Consider the following 21,516-nt stretch of genomic DNA (forward strand, 5'->3'; position numbering starts at 1 on the left):
AAGAAAGAAAGAAAGAAAGAAAGAAAGAAAGAAAGAAAGAAAGAGAGAGAGAGAAAATGAGTAAGAAAAATATATAGAAAAAGAAGAGAGGAAGAGAGAGAGGAAGAGAGAGAGGAAGAGAGAGAAAGAGAGAGAAAGAGAGAGAAAGAGAGAGAAAGAGAGAGAAAGAGAGAGAAAGAGAGAGAAAGAGAGAGAAAGAGAGAGAAAGAGAGAGAAAGAGAGAGAAAGAGAGAGAAAGAGAGAGAAAGAGAGAGAAAGAGAGAGAAAGAAAGAAAGAAAGAAAGAAAGAAAGAAAGAGAGAGAGAGAGAGAGAGAGAGAGAGAGAGAGAAATATAGTAGAATAGGGTTTATTTGATATCAAATAAATTGAAGTGCTAAACGTCTCCTTGAATTGTAAAGGTTAAGAAGGTACTAGTTTAGGCGTATTTAATTAGTGCCTGGAATGTCTAGCTTTGCAATGTCCAATACAAAGAGATCTTGTGAGCTGGGGGAGTTGGTCATCACTCTTGGAAACTATGCCAAAGACATTGTCTTTGAGTTATTTTACCACTTGCCAAGATGCCAGGCTAAGACAAGCCTACACTGATCCCCTATTATTTTTCCTTACGATGACTGAGCATATTCTGTACACAACTGATCTTAATCAGAGAAAGATTTTGTTTAGTTATAAATCTTCACAACATATGAACTGCGAACAAAATATGCAGAATAAACAGCAATTGCAAATTTGTATATTTTAATTATAAAAAGAAGATATTTTATTGTACACATTTCTATTTAAAGTATTCTAGAATGTGCAAATGTTTTCTATTGAGTTGACTATGTTTTAGATATTGCAATGCGTTTTCTATGACTGGTGGTCATAAAACATTTATTTTGTATACAGACCGTCTGTAATGTTCTGCTGACCTGCTGCTATGCATATCTAAAAATAAATATCCCTTAAAGCAAATATGCGTCTGTTGGCATGCACATGTCATTGATGACATCATTGAGCACAAGTGGGTTTAAAAGTCAGAGATGATCTAATATACCTTTAATAAAGAGCGACATCAGAGTAAATCCGCCCAGGCTTCAGGTCAAATATAAGCTGCCTTGCGCTCAGATGACTTAGTACGTTTTCTTTGCCTTTTTTATTTAGGCACAAGAGAACATTTTTGCATTAACAGACTGAAATAGTTTCTTGTGTGTCTAATAGAAGCATTCTTCATTTACATTAAAGGACCATAATTGTTGAAACATTACATGATCTAATTCATTAGAGTATGTCAATTTAAGACTATCGACCCTGCACTACTTGTGTGTTTAAACCCTGCAAAGGGAAAGCACAAGTTACACATCTGAGTTGCGCAATTCAGATGCAGGGCATAAACACATAGTAGTGCAGGGTTGCTAGGGGCAAGCATTAGCGCAGGAGTTAAACAAATCGCTAGGGGCAAGCATTAGTGCAACAGTAAAATCTATATAGAGCCTTTGTTTACGCTAGCATGTTTCTTTAACCAATGCCATTAAAAAAAAATTAAAAAAAAGTATTTTTAACAAAACTAATAACAACAGAACCAAGAACCCATATAACAATTATTTTAGAATGCAAAATGAAATCACTGAAACTGTGACCTCAATTAAAAGGACAACGTACTGTCAATTTTTCTATTAATTTCTTCCCAGTTATCCATTTTAGCTGCTGGAGTGTATTAAATTGTTTACAAATGGTTCCTTTTCCTTAGTTCTGGAATTTGAAAGTTGATTTTGCCTGTGGTAACCCCACCTATACTGAACATTTCAATACCTAATTATTGGCTATATAAAAAGCTATGTAAACGTAGCCAGCCATACTGGGCTTTGCTATATAGACAGAAATAAGATAAAGAAGCCTGTGTGTGTATAGAAAGTGATAAACAAAACATATTTCTCATACATTTCATACTGGTTACTGGTATAACAAGTAATTGGAAAGCAATTTAACAGTACACTGTTCCTTTAATATTCAGGCAGCAGTACTCAGAGCTCTTTCCTACCTGTCCCATCTGGGGTGGATCGTACAAATGTGGGAAGCATCTTCACACAAGCAGTTGGGTTGGTCTCAGCTCCAAGTCCCATCTCCATCTGCTTCCCAAAACGATTTGACACCTCCATGAGGGTATCATCAGACAGGCGCATGTGATAAAGGTATTTGTCAACCTGTGGAGATAGAAGATTAGGACTTTAAATTAAAAAAAACAACTTTATTAAATCAAGACAGTTTGGCAAACCATTTGGGCTAATCCATAGATTCCTTATTTTGTATCACTTGTTTTATTGCTTGTAATTGGGGATCCAGCATCATTTGGATTTCATTTAAAAACACAATAATTTTGAGATATTTAGACAAATTCTTTAGTGTAACAGATACTTGTGTTAACATAATTTGGTCATGTAGCCCCTTCACTTCTTAAAGGGACGTAACACCCACAATTTTTTTTCTTTCATGATTCAGGTAGAGCATACAATTTTAAACAACTTTCCAATGTACTTCTATTATTAATTGTGTTTCATTCTCTTGGTATCCTTTGGCGAAAGAGTAGCAAACAACACTACTTGGAGCTAGCTGAACACATCTAGTGAGCCAATGACAAGAGACATATAACTGCAGCCACCAATCAGCAGATCTGTTGTGCATTGCTGCTCCGTAGCCTACCTAGGTATGCTTTTAAAGAAATTATACCAAGAGAACAAAGTAAATTAGACCATAGAAGTAAATTGGAAAGATTTTTAAAACTGAATCACAAAAATAATTTTAACTTTATTTGGACTTAAAGGGACAGTCTAGGCAAAAATAAACTTTCATGATTCAGATAGAGCATGTAATTTTAAACAATTTTCCAATTTACTTTTATCACCAATTTTGCTTTGTTCTCTTGGTATTCTTAGTTGAAAGCTTAATCTAGGAGGTTCATATGCTAATTTCTTAGACCCTGAAGCCCACCTCTTTCAGATTGCATTTTAACAGTTTTTCACCACTAGAGGGTGTTAGTTCACGTATTTCATATAGATAACACTGTGCTCGTGCACAAGAAGTTATATGGGAGCAGGCACTGATTGGCTAGACTGCAAGTCTGTCAAAAGAACTGAAAAAAGGGGCAGTTTGCAGAGGCTTAGATACAAGATAATCACAGAGGTTAAAAGTGTATTAATTTAACTGTGTTGGTTATGCAAAACTGGGAAATGGGTAATAAAGGGATTATCTATCTTTTAAAACAATAAAAAATCTGGTGTAGACTGTCCCTTGAATTACTCCACTTTACTCTTGTGCCCAAATCTCTTATTCCAGACTTCAGTCATGTATAATGATTCTGCCTTCTGAACAACATCCAGTGATGCATGTTTACAGAACATCTTTAGTGAATCTTTAATTTGTGAATTTTTCTTGCAATTAAGTCCTTTTTTAAAGTGATATAATCACACGAGATCACTAGTACAAGCAAAGATGCAATGCACAGGAGTATTTAAGGCCCCAAAAGCAGCTCCTGAGCAGGAAATGGCCCATGAGCCAATCAACAGTGTCATATGTGTGCAGTTACCAATCACTAGCCGTGTCACACTCAGGAGATGCATGTTACGGCTCCCAAGTAAGACTTTATCCAGGGGTTAAATGCAGTTAGGAACAACAGACACAACAACGTACAGACATATGGATGATAATAGGTGAGACATATATTAATAATATCAAGCCTAAAACATACAAAAGGTCGATCATATTTCCAGCAGGTCAGTTAGTGATGTGAACTTCTATGCCACTGAGCTGTGGATCAGTTTAATCCCCTTTTGATGATGATCTTTAAAACTAAAAGTTAAAAAGTACTAAAAAAAGAAACCAGATTAAGAAAATAACTATAAAACCAATAATTAGATCAACCCTTTTACGTCAGTCATGCAATTTCCATGCACATATGACATAGGAAGTACACGTCTTTGCTAATTGGTTGCCAACACAAGATGAAGGAGTGAAAGGTGAAATAAGCGCATAGATGCAGAAATTAAGCCACCCAATAGCCTAGACTGTACATGTTTCTTGCCCAATAAGAACTCACGTCTAGCCTAGACTGTACATGTTTCTTGCCCAATAAAAACTCACGTCTAGCCTAGACTGTACATGTTTCTTGCCCAATAAAAACTCACGTCTAGCCTAGACTGTACATGTTTCTTGCCCAATAAGAACTCACGTCTAGCCTAGACTGTACATGTTTCTTGCCCAATAAAAACTCACGTCTAGCCTAGACTGTACATGTTTCTTGCCCAATAAAAACTCACGTCTAGCCTAGACTGTACATGTTTCTTGCCCAATAAAAACTCACGTCTAGCCTAGACTGTACATGTTTCTTGCCCAATAAGAACTCACGTCTAGCCTAGACTGTACATGTTTCTTGCCCAATAAAAACTCACGTCTAGCCTAGACTGTACATGTTTCTTGCCCAATAAAAACTCACGTCTAGCCTAGACTGTACATGTTTCTTGCCCAATAAAAACTCACGTCTAGCCTAGACTGTACATGTTTCTTGCCCAATAAAAACTCATGTCTAGCCTAGACTGTACATGTTTCTTGCCCAATAAAAACTCACGTCTAGCCTAGACTGTACATGTTTCTTGCCCAATAAAAACTCACGTCTAGCCTAGACTGTACATGTTTCTTGCCCAATAAAAACTCACGTCTAGCCTAGACTGTACATGTTTCTTGCCCAATAAAAACTCACGTCTAATTTTGCCTGAAAAATAAAGAATTTAGTTGCAAACAATGAAAGCAGGAAACAAGTATGCATAGTATTCAACACTGTAATATATGGTTGTAAAAAGCATCATAATAAACAGTGAAAACTCTATATATTCACTCTCTATCAGTTAGAACTCCTGGCTCTATACATTCCCTCTGTAAGTCACTGGCTATATAACTGGATCTATCTGGAATTACTGGTTATAAACTTGTGCTACAAAGAAAGTACTAAATATTTATTGTTCATTTGAGGGAGGCAAATATTCTGGCATTCATGCAGCACATACCATACACTGGCCTCTGCATACAGACTGAGGAGATGCCCTTTGGGGGTAGGGAACCTTTCTGGATACATTTTTCTATATGTATAGTGCAGCTTCCACCTAAATTACTCATTGTTTTGGTTATGGGGTTCAGGGAGACGCATATTTCCCAGTGCCTAGGGCATCAAGTTTAACATATTTATCTGCGATATCAGCAAAGGGCTACAGGGGAAAGTATGTCTCTTTGCAGATGATACAAAAATTTGCAACAGAGTGGATGTTCCAGGGGGGGTAGACAAAATGAGAAGTGATATACAACAATTGGAGGATTGGACAAACGACTGGGATCTAAAGTTTAACACAGCAAAGTGTAAAATAATGCATTTAGGGAAAAAAAATCCAAATGTTAATTACAGACTCAATGACACTTTACTGACTGTTACAGACGAGGAACAGGACTTGGGAATTATTATTTCAGATGATTTAAAACTTAGTAAACAATGTAGTAAGGCAGTGAGTAAGGCTAGCAGAATGCTTGGATGTATTGGTAGAGGTATTTGCAGCAGAAATAGTAAGGTTCTTATGCCACTTTATAGATCATTAGTTAGGCCTCATCTTGAGTATTGTGTGCAGTTCTGGAGGCCATATCTTCAGAAGGATATTAACAAACTTGAATCTGTGCAAAGGAGGGCTACCAAAATGGTACATGGTCTAAAAAATAAAACTTACCAGGATAGGCTCAATGACCTAAATATGTATAGCTTAGAGGAGAGAAGGGAAAGAGGTGATATGATAGCAACTTTCAAGTACATTAAAGGGTTTAGTAAAACTGAGGCTGTGGGTATTTTACATAAAATGGAAAATTCAAGAACAAGGGGTCATGAGCTCAAGCTAAAGGGTAGTAGATTCAGGAGTAATTTGAGGAAGCACTTCTTTACAGAAAGAGTGATTGATTTATGGAATAAACTTCCTCAAGAGGTAGTAGCAACAAACACTGTGGGGGACTTTAAAAATGCATGGGACAAGCATAGGGCTATCCTACGAACTAGATAAGTTTATACTGTTAGGTAAGGTGGGGCAGACTTGCTGGGCCTATGGCTCTTATCTGCCGTCAATATCTATGTTTCTATGTTTCTATCATAAAAATTAAACACCAATCAATATGATTTTTCTTTGTTACTATACAAATGAATAATAATAAAATATTGCAATGCACCTAAATAAACAACATTATCCATATTTGTGCTTTGTATCAACAATGGTAAGATTCTATAATAAATATTCTAAATAATTTATTTTGGTTCCTAAATATTTCTTAAATGAGCATTTTAAAATCGAATAGCTTTTTCTCTTGTTAAAGTGTTTTTTGAAATGTTCACGTGCTTATAATCTTACGTTTTCTTTTCAGGCTTATGCAGTAATGTCCCTCTCAGCCAATAGAGCTGTGAGAGTTGTCAGTGTACGAGAACAAACCTAAACATTACACTATGTCATGTTCATGTTCTCTTTACATAACAACAATAAAACACAAACTCTTCTACTGTTCTTTCGCATGTATAACAGAAAAAAAATTGCTTTTCATGTCTCTTTAAAAAGCAACTGACTCTGCTAAATCCAATTCCTAATTAAAGAATTAGAGGAGCAGACACACTTTATTGTATAATAGAGCACACCTTGCCCAAACCGGTTGGTTTTCTCAAAGGCATTATAATGCCAAATCTGCATTCACGCCCCTTTGAATGTCTTTCACTATCACATGCTTTGCTTTCATAAGAAGTATAGTCTTACTTCACTGAATAGCATAGAATTTCCCAAACATTGCTAACCAAATGAGTCATGCAGCTTCCTGCAATAATCGCTGTCTAGTTTCAGAGAGCTATGTAAAGCAAAGGGGCCCTCCACTTGCAGTGTGATTTCTCAGAAGTAGGAAGTTGGTATTTTCCACTAAAGAGCAACTATCTCTTCTGTATGGCTGACGACTGATCTCTGCGTAATGCAGCTATAATAGCACATTCAATAAACCTACATCTAGCTTCTAAACCATAGCTTAAAGGGACACTGAACCCAAATTTTTTCTTTTGTGATTCAGATATAGCATGCAATTTTAAGCAACTTTCTAATGTACTCCTATTATCATTTTTTCTTTGTTCTCTTGCTATCTTTATTTGAAAAAGAAGGCATCCAAGTGTTTTTTGTTTCAGGACTGTGGACAGCACTTTTTTATTGGTGGATAAATTTATCCACCAATCAGCAAGGACAACCCAGGTTGTTCACTAAAAATGGGCCGGCATCTAAACTTACATTCTTGCAGTTCAAATAAAGATACCAAGAGAATGAAGAAAATTTGATAATAGGAGTAAATTAGAAAGTTGCTTAAAATTGCATGCTCTGTCTGAATCACGAAAGAAAAAAATTGGGTTCAGTGTCCCTTTAATCAGTCCTCCAGTGCCCATTTTCATTATAGTTGCATGTGTTTTTTTAACTTTTCATACACATATATTTTAATATGAATTGAATAGGGGTTCCAATGTCTCTATCCACTGTGAGTTTAGTCAATCTGCCTATTTGAAACAGAAATGCATCCTGTTATATATAAAGGAATTTCTGATATTTAGAAATAAAATTCATTATTTTGTAAGTGTTATTTTTTTTTATTAATTACTTTCTTTTACTATGTGTTTAATCCCTACAAAGGGATTAAATACAAAGTAAATTTGAGGCTTTGTGCTAATGAGGATGGTGAAACTGTCAGGAACATGCATATGATCCAGTCAATAACGTTATCAGGAACAGAACTGGAGTGTTCCAAAAGTAGAACTTCGCTTAACTCTTTTGAAGCAGTTAAATGCTTAGTAGAAAAGGGACTTTTTAACACTAGAATGTTCATTTAAAAGTCAATTAAATACAGTAGAATTATATAATTAACAAATGCATAATAAAAATACAATGCAATAACAGTCTGAATTTCAAGTCAGCAGTAAATATTTCTGACAAAATTAAAATTTACTTTAATTTTCCGTGTCCCCTTGCAACATGTGATAGCCGTCATTCAATAACAAAACAAATATACGTATATACTGTGTATTCTTGCAAATGCTCAATAGTAGCTGGTGCCTCAGAAAGTGTGCATATAAAAAGATTATGCACATTTTGATAACTGCAGTAAATTGGAATTTTTTTATGTTTTAATTGCATATTCTATCTGAACCATTAAAATGTTATTTTGACTTTAGTGTCCCTTTAATTAGGTTTCTGTGAGCCTTAAGAAAAGTGCCCATACTTTGACCTGACTGCTCCCTCATACACTGTACTGCCGTGCTTCAGTGAATGTGAGTCACGGCATCTATGCAGAACTTATACAAAAGTAACCACATCAGCCACTAAAACTAAATTCTTGCTGATTGGTGGATAAACTCATCCACCAATAAAAAAGTGCTGTCCAGAGTTCTGAATAAAAAAAAGCTTAGATGTCTTCTTTTTCAAATAAAGAAAGCAAGAGAACAAAGAAACATTGATAATAGGAGTAAATTAGAAAGTTGTTTAAAATTGCATGCTCTATCTGAATCACGAAAGAAAAACTTTGGGTTCAGTGTCCCTTTAAGTAGCAATGCTTTGCAAAAAATGCATTAAGGCAACAAGAGCAATGCACTGAACTGGAACTCTGCACTTGAAAGGTTTTTCTTACCGATTGGCTTGAGTACCTCAGGCCAGGGCTTTCAGTTACAACACTAGTAACATTTTCATTTATGTTCTATTTGCAATGTCTAAACATGTGTGTGTGTGTGTATATATATATATATATATATATATATATACACTGTATATGTGTGTAAATATATATATATAATTATATGTGCCATTAATCGTTACTGGACATGAAGTAAACATCTTAGGTGTGATTGTGTATATGTGTGTGTCTGATTTGTGTGTGTATATGTGTGCGAGAGAGATTGTGTATATGTGTGTGTATGTGTATATATGTGGGCCAGAGAGTTTGTGTGTGATTGTGTATGTGTGTGTTTGTTTTTGTGTGTATATGTGTGCGTATGTGTTTGTGAGACAGTTTGTGTGTGTGTATATGTGTGCGTATGTGTGCATGTGAGAGAGAGTTTGTGTGTGTGTGAGAGAGAGAGAGTTTGTGTGTGTGGGAGGGGGGTGCATATGTGTGCTTATGTGTGTGTGTGGAGGTCAATTTTTATGATTCTTATATATTATAGTTCCCTCTTGTTCAGCACTATGACATATGATGACACTTTAGATACAAATTATAATAAAAACAAATTATAACACCAACAATATAGAGGTATGGTGTTCTATATAGCTGTGATCCCTGCTAAATGACCAATAATATCAGGCTAGAATTCTGTACAAGGCTCTGTGACTATCTGATAATGTGCTAATGAAGTGGTGTTGAGTTATAATTAAAATGTGCGGCTGGTTGTGATAGAACTATGAGGAAGGGGGGAGCACTCAAATTTCAGATGATGTCAGAAAGAGGAACGTGATTAAATGCAGGTTCCCTTCAGCCTCATGTCCTCCTTTTCAGCCAATTAAAGAGCAGAGCTACCAATGTATTTAACCATTTATCTTTCAGAAGGGATTGTAGGGCAGCCCTCTGCCGACGCTGATTAAACAGCTATTATAGATACTGTTGAAGGCAACTAAGGACATTTTTACTTTGTCAAATACTTCTTATGAATGACAGTGTATTTTAACAAAAAATGCCTAGGGAAAAAATACAAATTTGATAAAAGGAGTAAAATGAAAAAGCTTTTTTTTTTATTTCACACTGCATCTAAATCATTAAAGTTAAACTTCCATGTCCGTTTTAAAATGAGGGGGATAGCTGGAATATATGAAACCTGGTAATTTCTGTACTAGGTATTCACTGCTATCTCAGTTTGGGGTTATCAATGTTAAACAAATGCAACAATAAAAATGAATGTTAATTCCTAATAGATTTAATCAATAAGTCAAACATTACTATTCTTCCCTGTAAGAGTTAAAACATTAAAGGGACATGAAACCTAGCATCTTTCTTTTATGATTCAGATAGAGCATGCAATGTTAAGGGCCTCATAATATTTATTATGTATCAGGGTCTTCATTTAAGCTGTGTAGTGAAGGTGCTGCATAACTACATGTATTGCACGTCAGACATGTGATCAGGAAGGATATGAGCCATTCATACTACTGCAAACAGGGAAAAAAATGATATGCTAATAGTACTTTTGTTTGGACTGCCTCTCTGTGAATCATCAATGGCATTGTCACCTTGATGAGGATGGAAATTCCACAACCAAGTACCACAGAGGGACGTGATAGTGGGGGGGGGGGGGGGGGGGGGGTTAGTACGCACAGCTGCTACTGTGCTAACGAGAAAAAGAGGATACTGTGTATGGTGGGATGTGAAGTGATCATCCTTTTCAGTTTTGCAAGGTGTTAATACAAATGTTTAGACTCTAAAACAGATTATTTTTAACATTTTTGTACAATAGCAAAAGGGAAAGGATAAGATACAGAATTACATATGATAATTCCTCTTACTGCATAACCATTTTCTATTCCCTTTTCATTACCCTTTAATGAGAAATTCACATTTTTAAAATAAAATTATCTGCTTTGTTAGAGCATTTTATTTTAAACAGATTCCTGTTTACTGTATATTTAACTCAACCAAAAGGTATAAACTTATAGTCAAAGTTGCACTTCTGGAATTCCGTCATTCTGCTCCTAATGACAGTACAGCCAGGGACTGGACTATACGCAAGTATACCTGCGTATTATTGGCTCACCAGCTGTATCCTCAACTGGAGCAGAATAGGAGTAGAACAAAGTATTTATTCCCTTTTGCATAAGTTAAGCACACAGTAAAATAAAATTATTTTTTAAAAATTAAATGCTCTAATGACACTGAGAATGTCATTTTTACACTAGACTGTCCCTTTAAGGTGTTTCATGCAACCCCTCATATAACTTATTCCCTATCTTCATTCACTCCCTGTAAAGCTTTTATTATTACTGCATATAAATTTATATTATTTCTCCTACTATTGTTCCAGAAAAATGCTCTGTATAATGGGTCCTAGGACTCAGTACCATTGTTTCCAGTGTTCCCATTCTAATAATTTATTCTTAATAATCGCTCCATATGTTTAGCAAGGTCATTGTGACATTGCAGCTGATTTCCGCTTTCAAAGGTCAGAATCTTCAACATAAGCTTAAATTGTCTGTGTGTCATCTTTTGACATTCCATGGACTATCCCTTAGCAACCTCTCATTACCAATCATCTGCAGAGAGCAATACAATGAAATGGATCAATTGCACGAACCTTTTCATTGAATAATTAAAATGTAGGAAAAGAAAGAATCCTGAAATAACTATTAAAGGAACAGTCTAGGCCAAAATAAACTTTCATGATTTAGATAGAGCATGTAATTTTAAACAATTTTCCAATTTACTTTTATCACCAATTTTGCTTTGTTCTCTTGGTATTCTTAGTTGAAAGGAGGTTCATATGCTAATTTCTTAGACCTTGAAGGCCACATCCTTTCAGAATGAATTTTAACAGTTTTTCACCACTAGAGGGTGTTAGTTCATGTATCTCATATAGATATCACTGTGCTCGTGCATGTGTGTGAAGTTATCTGGGAGCAGGCACTGATTGGCTAAACTGTAAGTCTGTCAAAAGAACTGAAATAAAGGGTCATTTCGCAGAGGCTTAGATACAAGATAATCACAGAGGTTAAAAGTATATTAATATAACTGTGTTGGTTATGCAAAGCTGGGGAATGGGTAATAAAGGGATTATCTATCTTTTAAAACAATAAAAATTTGGGTGTAGACTGTCCCTTTAAGATAATGGGGCAAAAAGACGAGGGATTGACAATTTAATCCTACAAATCAGCCCTAAACATACTAAAATTACACTATTTTCAACACCATATTATTGATACAGCACATTTAAATAAAATAAAAAAATATTTTGCATTGTTCTTTACATTAAAGTAGAAGTTCTTATGGCGACCTTGAAATGTTTGGCTCTGTGGTAATATAGGGCTTCTCTGAAGGAAACCCCATATTTTCATTATCAAAATTAATTTGTTGTCAACAAAGGATGTTTGCTGACTTTTAATCTTTATTCTGCCTGATAGTTTTGATTATCTATTTTGTCCTATTGCATCAACGTAGCTCTAATAAGTTTCCTGTTTCTATCGGGATTTTAATTTCCCATTACCAAAGAAAACCTGTAGAGCAAATAAGGCAGGCAAATACAGCATGTGAATGAATCTTCATTCTATCTGTCCAAAGCGATTAGGGTTTTCTTCTTAAAGGGATATGAAACCAATTTTTTTTTTCATGATTCAGATAGAGCATGTGCTTTTAAATAGCTTTCTAATTTACTTCTATTATCAATGTTTCTTCTTCTCTTTGTATCTTTTGTTGAAAAGCAGGAGGGTAGGCTTAGAAGCCGGCCCATTTCTGGAGCACTATAGGGCAGTGGTTTTGCAAGAGTGTTATTCATTTATAAGAGCACTAGAGGGCAGCACTATTTCCTGCTATGTAGAGCTTCAGATGCCTACCTAGGTATCTCTTCAACACAGAATATCATGGTAACAAAGCAAATTTGATAATAGAAGTAAATTGTTGGGTGGGGGGTTAAATGGTATGCTCTGTCTGATTCACAAAAGCATATTTTGGGGTTTCATGTCCCTTTAATGGGACATTAAACAAAGAAAAATGATATTATGCATATGAAAAATCATTAAACAAGTGCTGATTATTTTTATACTCAATCACCTCAATCACCTTACATGAGAGGTACTCATGGTTAATAAAATAATATTATTGACCAAATGGAAATCACACACTAAACAGCACATTAATAACCCTGTGTGTTGCCTCAGCCTTTCTATCATCCATTCCTAATCAGTTCACTCCAACATTTGTACACCAATCCATACAGATACACAGATAATGCACGTCTCTTTTTTTTTTTTTTACTTTGTGACAGAAAAAACAGGGGCTTCTTTTACCATACATCAGGATAAATACAAACACATATATCGATGATACTTATTTTAAACGTACAATTAACATATAACAATGAAAAAGTGCATATTGATTTTTTTTCTATTCCAACCCATCTATTGTATATTCATGTACTGTATGTATCACCCACAGCCCTAATTAATAGTGACATCCTAAGGCAGGTGCTGGGATGCACTGTTGGGTGCAACAACTGGATGAAAATCACAGCTCTATGGGAAGAGCAGACTCAGTTGTTCAAGCCACAAATATTGAACAGCGCCAGAAACTAATAGGTTGTATAATGTTGGCGGCAGGATATTTCCTTAACAGTGCCTCACTCAGCAGCAGCAGTACAAGTTCCCCCCACTGAGAGTGGTCTTAACATAAGGTGAATGTGATTACTATTTTAAGATATCCATTCCCAAGAAATACAAGATCCCTTACCAGGACCTATAGCTCTAACAGCTTTACAGACAGTAAATTATGGCTACACTTACTGGCATATTTAAAATATATCATTAAAATATATCTCTAAGTCTTGTCTTATGACATCAATACATCCACAGAAGCATAGAAGGACTTGTAGATGCTTTTACAAGTAACCATTTGGAAAGTAAACGTGGAGCTTGGGTCTCATTTCTGGGAAATTAGGGGTGGTCCTTAACCAACCAGCCACTACTTGGTATTCCCTTTTTAGCAGAGCATTATAGCCATATATTAAAACTTTATACATAAAATAATGCAGTGTATACAATGGTAGCCTTTATATTCTCTCTTTCACTATCCTAATATGTATTGCACATAAACAAAAAAGGCTTCAGTTTTCTACCATTGTTAAATTATGCCTGGATGAGTGTAATTTATACTGATAACAAAATACAAAATATAGTAAGTATACAAGATTTTATAATTTGTGACATTTTCTCAAAAAAGATACCTTAATTTAACAGATAAATATCTCAAATAAGTTTTAAATCATATATATATATATATATATATATATATATATATATATATATATATATATATATCACTCATATATTGGCAACATGCTTATAATGTGTAGGTACATACTATCAATATTAATAAGTAAAACATAATACGCTTACCTTTTGCACCTGGTCATGGTTGAGTTCTGTGAAAAAGTATGCTAGTAAGTGAGATGCTATCATGACTTGAACACTGTAAATTAATATTTAAGTTTACAATAAATAGTAATATAAACTTTCTTATTCTGTAATATATTTTTCTTTTCTACTCCTCTCTCTCTGGTCTCTCAGCAATGCCCGGCTTTTTTTCTGACTCTCTTTCACAATGTGGTCCTTTGAGTGATGACTCCCATCCGAGCCAAGCCCCTAGTTGACGTCACTGCATCCTGCACCCCCTCCCATTAACTATACTCTTGCCGGAGACAGTTTCCTATTATGAAACTGCACGTAAGAAATTCCCATTTTACACAAGCTGATTTAACTCATTTGCTGCTGAAGGTGTGTGTGTTTGTACGTGTGAAAGTGTGTTTGTGTGGATATGTATGTTTGCCTGTGTACTTTGTGTGAGTGTGTGTGACAGTGTGTATGTGTGTTTGTGTGTGTGACAGTGTGTATGTGTGACAGTGTGTATGTGTGTGTTTGTGTGACAGTGTGTATGTGTATGTGTGACAGTGTGTATGTGTGTGTTTGTGTGACAGTGTGTATGTGTGTATGTGTGTGTTTGTATTGTCTGTGCTTTCGATGTATTACGTTCCCTCTTGCTCAGCGCAATTAAATGACAGCACTTTAGATATAAAATATGACAGAATAAATAATAATAATACCAATAATATAAATTACGATGTGTTATATACAAGATGGTGATCTCATCTCAGACATGATTTAATATCAAGTGGTCAAACTTAAAATAGATTTACATCTCGAAATATATACAGTATTTTAATTATTCAGTACATAGGCAATCGATATTGAATATATATATTTTTTAATATGAGGGAGAATGCATTGCAATCAATAATATAACTGGATTAAATACGACGGAAAATAGTGAAAACATGTATATATTTTACTTGCATACTCACATAATGTATACAAATACTGTACAAGCTTCAAGGGTTAAAAATGTAATTTAACCGGCACGATACTTGATTGGCTGATTCTAGGAGGTGTGCGAGGGTAAGGCAGGAATCAACCAATTAGAAACATCGCGCTCGGTAGCCTAATTGACTGCTTACGTCATGGTCTCCTCACCACACGTGAGATGGGCGGGGCGATGCCACATGGAAGGATGACAGGGGCTCCCCCTCCCGAATCATGTGATGGATAGAACGTGGCCTTAGATGATGCTGCAGATGCTGCACTTATATTAATGAAAAAGGTGACTTATCTAATGACAGTATAGTAATGAAATGGTGAAGGTTTTGTACAACCGAACTATATGCATAATAAAAACGTACAATTGTTTATTTTTGCACCCATATTCGTTTGTATAGTTCGAATATTTGTTAAACGTCAATGAATGTGTGACAGTGCAAAAGTAAACTATGTTATTACACTAAATATTGAGTATATTATGTCACATGTTTAAACCATTTAACAATCCCAGATTCACTCATTGAGACAGTGTGCCCTGATATATTTGTGCTGATCATTATGCTATACTACAGGGTTCTTCAAACTTTTTCCCACAAGACCCAGTGCCATGATACCACATACCTTTGGGACCCAATTTTTATACTTGGTCTTGAAATTTCGTAAGAAATAAACAACATGATAGCTGAAATTTTTGGCAAAGAGACTAAAATATGTGCATGCTTTATTCTGATTGTAGTCAAATTTGAAAGTGTTGTAAAACATAATAACACACACACTCTTATTTTTATACAACACACACAAACACACTCATACAACACACATTTTCATGTAACACACATACAACACACACTCTCATACAACACACACACTTTCATATAACACACACTCACCCCATACACTCTCTTACAACACACACATACACACACACTTTCATATAACACACACTCTCTCATACAACACACACACTTTCATATAAAACACACACACTTTCATATTACACGCATACCACACACACACATTTATACAACACACATACCACACACACACACACTCATACAACACACACACACTCATACACAACACACGCACAGCACACAATCTCATGCGACACAACACACACACTCCTAAAACACACACACACAAGTCGCGACCCAGTACACATGGTGTTGTGACCCAGTAATGGGTCCCGACCCGTGGTTTGAAGAACCCTGCTCTACTATGTACGTTCCATGTATTAGGTTGAACTAAAGTATTTACCTACCTGTCATATTTATTTTCTTTCATGTAATTGGCAAGAGTCCATGAGCTAGTGACATATGGGATATACAATCCTACCAGGAGGGGCAAAGTTTCCCAAACCTCAAAATGCCTATAAATAAACCCCTCACCACACCCACAATTCAGTTTTACAAAGTCTGCCTCCTGTGGAGGTAGTGAAGTAAGTTTGTGCTTGATTTTCTTCTGTGATATGCGCTTATCAGCATTTTGAAGCCCGATTCCTCTCAGAGTACAGTGAATGTCAGAGGGGCGTGAAGGGAGTATCACCTATTGAATTCTATGGTTTTCCTCACAGGAAATATTTTCATAGGTTCTCTGTTATCGGTCGTAGAGATTCATCTCCTACCTCCCTTTTCAGATCGACGATATACTCTCATATTCCATTACCTCCACTGATAACTGTTTCAGTACTGGTTTGGCTATCTGCTATATGTGGATGGGTGTCTTTCGGTAAGTATGTTTTTATTTCTTAAAGACACTCTCAGCTATGGTTTGGCACTTTATGTATTAATGTAAAGTTCTATATATATCTATTGTACTTATATTTGCCATGAGTCAGGTTTATGTATATTTCCTTTTGCAGTTTCAAAATTGTGAAAAACATATTTAGGAAGTTATGTTTCTTACCTGGGGTATAGTCTTTTCTTCAAAATTGACTGTTTTCATTAATTTTTGAGGGCAAAATTTAGGCTCGCAAGGCCTCAAAATGCTGATATTTATTGGGTCACTCTTGATGCGAGAATTTTTTTTGCACGAAGGTACGTCCGGTGACGCAAATTCGTCATTTCCGGCATCTTAGTTGACGCCAGGTTTCCTTGCACATGGTTGCGTCTGCTATGACGCAAGTTGTGTCATTGCCGGATGTTGTTAGCGCCCCAAAAAATCGTTTTGCATTGCACGTCATACTTGGCGCCAAATAGTTTTATTATTTAAATCCCTTTTCCTATATGCCTCTTGCCTGTTTCTATGCTCAGAGGGCTATGCTGTTTGCTTTTTTCCCCCCATTCCTGAAACTGCCATATAAGGAAATTGATAATTTTGCTTTATATGATTTTATTTCTCTTACATTTGCAAGATGTCTCAATCTAATCCTGTCTCAGAAACCACTGTTGGATTCCTGCTGCTTGATAACAGTTCTACCAAAGATAAGTGTATCTGTTTTAAATTAGCAGATATTATATCTACAGCTGTAGTATGTAACAGCTGTCATGATAAGCTTTTACATGCAGAGAATGTATCCATCAGTACTAGTACAATGCCTGTTGTTCCTTCAACATATAATGTACATGATATCCCTGTGAATATTAAAGATTTTATTGCTGATGCGATTCAGAAGGCTTTGTCTGCCATTCCGCCTTCTAATATACGTAAAAGGTCTTTTAAAACTTCTCATAAAGATGATGAATTTTCAAATGACTGAAAACATACTGAATTATCCTCCTCTGATGAGGATCTATCTGATTTAGAAGATCCTACCTCAGATATTGACACTGACAAATCTACTTATCTCTTTAAGATGGAGTATATTCATTCCTTGTTGAAAGAAGTGTTAATTACTTTGGATATTGAGGAAACTAGTCCTCTTGATATTAAAACTAGTAAACGTTTAAATTCTGTTTATAAAATTCCTGTGGTTACTCCAGAGGTATTCCAGTTCCTGATGCTATTTCTGATATGATTTCAAAGGAATGGAATAGGCCTGGTACTTCTTTTATTCCTTCTTCTAGGTTTAAAAAGTTGTATCCTTTGCCAGCAGCCAGATTGGAGTTTTGGAAAAAAATCCTCAAAGTTGATGGGGCTATTTCTACTCTTGCCAAACGTACTACTATCCCTATGGAAGATTGTACTTCTTTTAAGGATCCTTTAGATATGAAACTTGAATCTTATCTAAGAAAAGCTTATTTATTTTCTGGCTATCTTCTCAGGCCTGTATTTTCTATAGCTGATGTTGCAGCTGCAATAACCTTCTGGTTGGAAAGCTTAGCGCAACAGGAAACAGATTCTGATTTTTCTAGCATTGTTCGCTTGCTTCAACATGCTAATCATTTTATCTGTGATGTTATTTTTGATATCATCAAAACTGATGTTAAATCTATGTCTTTAGCTATTTTAGCTAGAAGAGCTTTGTAGCTCAAATATTGGAATGCTGACATGCTATCTAAGTTTAGATTACTATCTCTTTCTTTTCAAGGTAACAATTTATTTGGTTCTCAGTTGGATTCCATTATTTCAACTGTCACTGGGGGGAAGTTTTTTTTTCACCTCAGGATAAAAGATCTAAAGGTAAATCTAAAGCTTCTAATCGTTTTCGTTCCTTTCGACAGAATAAGGAACAGAAACCAAATCCTTCCCCCAAGGAATCTGGTTCCAATTGGAAGCCTTCTTCATGTTGGAATAAATCCAAGCCTTTTAAGAAACCAAAGCCAGCCCCCAAGTCTGCATTATGGTGCGCCCCTTATTCCAGTTCAGCTGGTGTGGGGCAGATTCAAATTTTTCCAGAACATTTGGGCAGATTCTGTCCAAAATCATTGGATTCAGAGCATTGTCTCTCAAGGGTATCGAATAGGATTAAAAAAGAGACCTCCGGTGTGAAGATTTTTTCTCTCTCACGCATTCCAGCAAATCCAGTGAAGGCTCAGGCTTTTCTGAAGTGTGTTTGAGATCTAGAGCTTTCAAGGGTAATTATACCAGTTCCGTCTCAGGAACAGGGTCTGGGGTTTTATTCAAATCTATTCATTGTCCCAAAGAAAGAAAATTCATTCAGGCCAGTTCTGGATCTGAAAATTGTGAACCATTTTGTAAGAGTGCCAACTTTCAAAATGGTGACTATAAGGACTATTCTGACTTTTGTTCGGCAAGGTCATTATATGTCCACGATAGACTTACAGGATGCATATCTTCACATTCCGATTCATTCAGATCACTATCGGTTTCTGAGATTCTCTTTTCTAGACAAGCATTACCAATTTGTCGCTCTTCCATTTGGCCTAGCGACAGCTCCAAGAATTGTTTCAAAGGTTCTCAGTGCCCTACTCTCTGTAATCAGAGAGCAGGGTATTGCAGTGTTTCCTTATTTGGACGATATCTTGGTACTAGCTCAGTCTTTACATTATGCAGAATCTCACACAAATCAACTAGTGTTGTTTCCTCAAAGACATGGTTGGAGGATCAATTTACAAAAAGTTCCTTGATTCCTCAGACAGGGGTCAACTTTTTAGGTTTCCAGATAGATTCAGTGTCCATGACTCTGTCTCTAACAGACAAGAGACAAATAAAATTGGTTTCAGCTTGTCGGAACCTTCAATCTCAGTCATTCCCTTCAGTGGCTTTGTGCACCAGCTTTGTATGCTGAATCAATGGTGCAGGGATTATACAAAGATATCACAATTATCCTTAAATCCCAATGTTCGACTCTCTCTGACTTGGTGGTTAGACCACCATCGTATAGTTCAAGGGGCCTCCTTTGTTCGTCCAACCTGGATTGTAATCACAACAGATGCAAGTCTTTCAGGTTGGGGAGCTGTCTGGGATCTCTGACAGCACAAGGGGTTTGGAAAATCTCAAGAGGCGAGGTTACCAATCAATGTTTTAGAACTCCGTGCTATTTTCAGGGCTCTTCAGGTTTGGCCTCTATTGAAGAGAGAACCATTCATTTGTTTTCAGACAGACAATGTCACAACTGTGGCATATGTCAATCATCAGGGTGGGACTCGCAGTCCCCTGGCTATGAAAGAAGTATCTCGGATACTTGCTTGGGCGGAATCCAGCTCTTGTCTAAATTCTGCGGTACATATCCCAGGTGTAGACAATTGGGAAGCGGATTATCTCAGCCATCAGACTTTACATCCGGGGGAGTGGTCACTCCATCCAGATGTGTTTTTCCAGATTGTTCAGATCTGGGGTCTTCCAGAAGTAGTTCTGATGGCTTTTCATCTGAACAAGAAACTTCCCAGGTACCTGTCCAGGTCCAGGGATCCTCAGACGGAGTCGGTGGATGTGTTAGCAGTTCCTTGGTTTTACCAATCTGCTTTTCTCTTCCCACCTCTTGTTCTTCTTCCAAAATTGATCTCCAAGATCATGATGGAACATTTGTTTGTGTTTCTGGTAGCACCAGCATGGCCTCACAGGTTCTGGTATGCGGACCTTGTCCGGATGTCCAGTTGTCAACCATGGCCACTTCCTTTAAGACCAGATCTTCTGTCTCAATGACCGTTTTTCCATCAGGATCTCAAATCATTAAATTTTAAGGTATGGAAATTGAACGCTTAGTGCTTAGTCATAGAGGGTTTTTTGACACAGTGATTGATACTATGTTACAGGCTCGTAAATCTGTTTCTAGGAAGATTTATTATCGAGTTTTGAAGACTTATATTTCATGGTGTTCTTTTCATAAATTCTCCTAGCATTCTTGCATTCTTTTAGAATTCCTAGAATTTTACAGTTTTTTCAGGATGGTTTGGATAAAGGTTTGTCTGCAAGTTCCTTGAAGGGACAAATCTCTTTGTTTTATTCACAGAAAGATTGCTAAACTTCCTGATATTCACTGTTTTGCTCAGGCTTTGGTCCGTATCAAGCCTGTCATTAAATCAATCTCTCCTCCTTGGAGTCTTAATTTGGTCCTGAGAGCTTCACATGCTTCTCCTTTTGAGCCTATGCATTCTTTGGATATTAAACTACTTTCTTGGAAAGTGTTATTCCTTTTGGCTATCTCTTCTGCTAGAAGAGTTTCTGAATTATCTGCTCTTTCTTGTGAGTCACCTTTTCTGATTTTTCATCAAGATAAGGCATTTAAATTTTTACCTAAAGTTGTGAATTCTAACAACATTAATAAGGAAATTGTTGTCTCCTCTTTGTGTCCTAATCCTAAGAATTCTTTGGAGAGATCCTTACATTTTCTGGATTTTTTAAGAGCTTTGAAATATTATGTTGAAGCTACTAAAGATTTCAGGAAGACTTCTAGTCTATTTGTTTTCTTTTCTGGTTCTAGGAAAGGACACAAAGCTTCTGCCATTTCCTTGGCATCTTGGTTAAAGCTTTTGATTCATAAGGCTTATGTGGAGTCAGGTCAAGCCCCACCTCTAAGAAACACAACTCATTCTACTAGATCAGTCT

At 36.2% G+C, this 21,516-nt stretch overlaps 1 protein-coding gene across 1 annotated transcript in view; it reads right to left on the reverse strand.

Moving 5' to 3' along the window:
- LOC128663441 (hexokinase-2) overlaps positions 1-14,659 on the reverse strand; it is a 54,013-nt gene extending 39,354 nt beyond the window's left edge. Inside the window, exons 1-2 of the mRNA XM_053717768.1 lie at positions 14,152-14,659; positions 2,019-2,181 (exon numbers count right to left, since the gene is read on the reverse strand). Coding sequence (XP_053573743.1) covers positions 2,019-2,181; positions 14,152-14,214 — 226 coding nt within the window. The 5' untranslated portion in view covers positions 14,215-14,659. The remainder of the gene's footprint in view (positions 1-2,018; positions 2,182-14,151) is intronic.
- Positions 14,660-21,516: the final 6,857 nt, after the last annotated feature.

This window comes from Bombina bombina, chromosome 6 (assembly GCF_027579735.1).
Source record: "Bombina bombina isolate aBomBom1 chromosome 6, aBomBom1.pri, whole genome shotgun sequence".
Classification (NCBI taxonomy): Eukaryota; Metazoa; Chordata; class Amphibia; order Anura; family Bombinatoridae; genus Bombina; species Bombina bombina.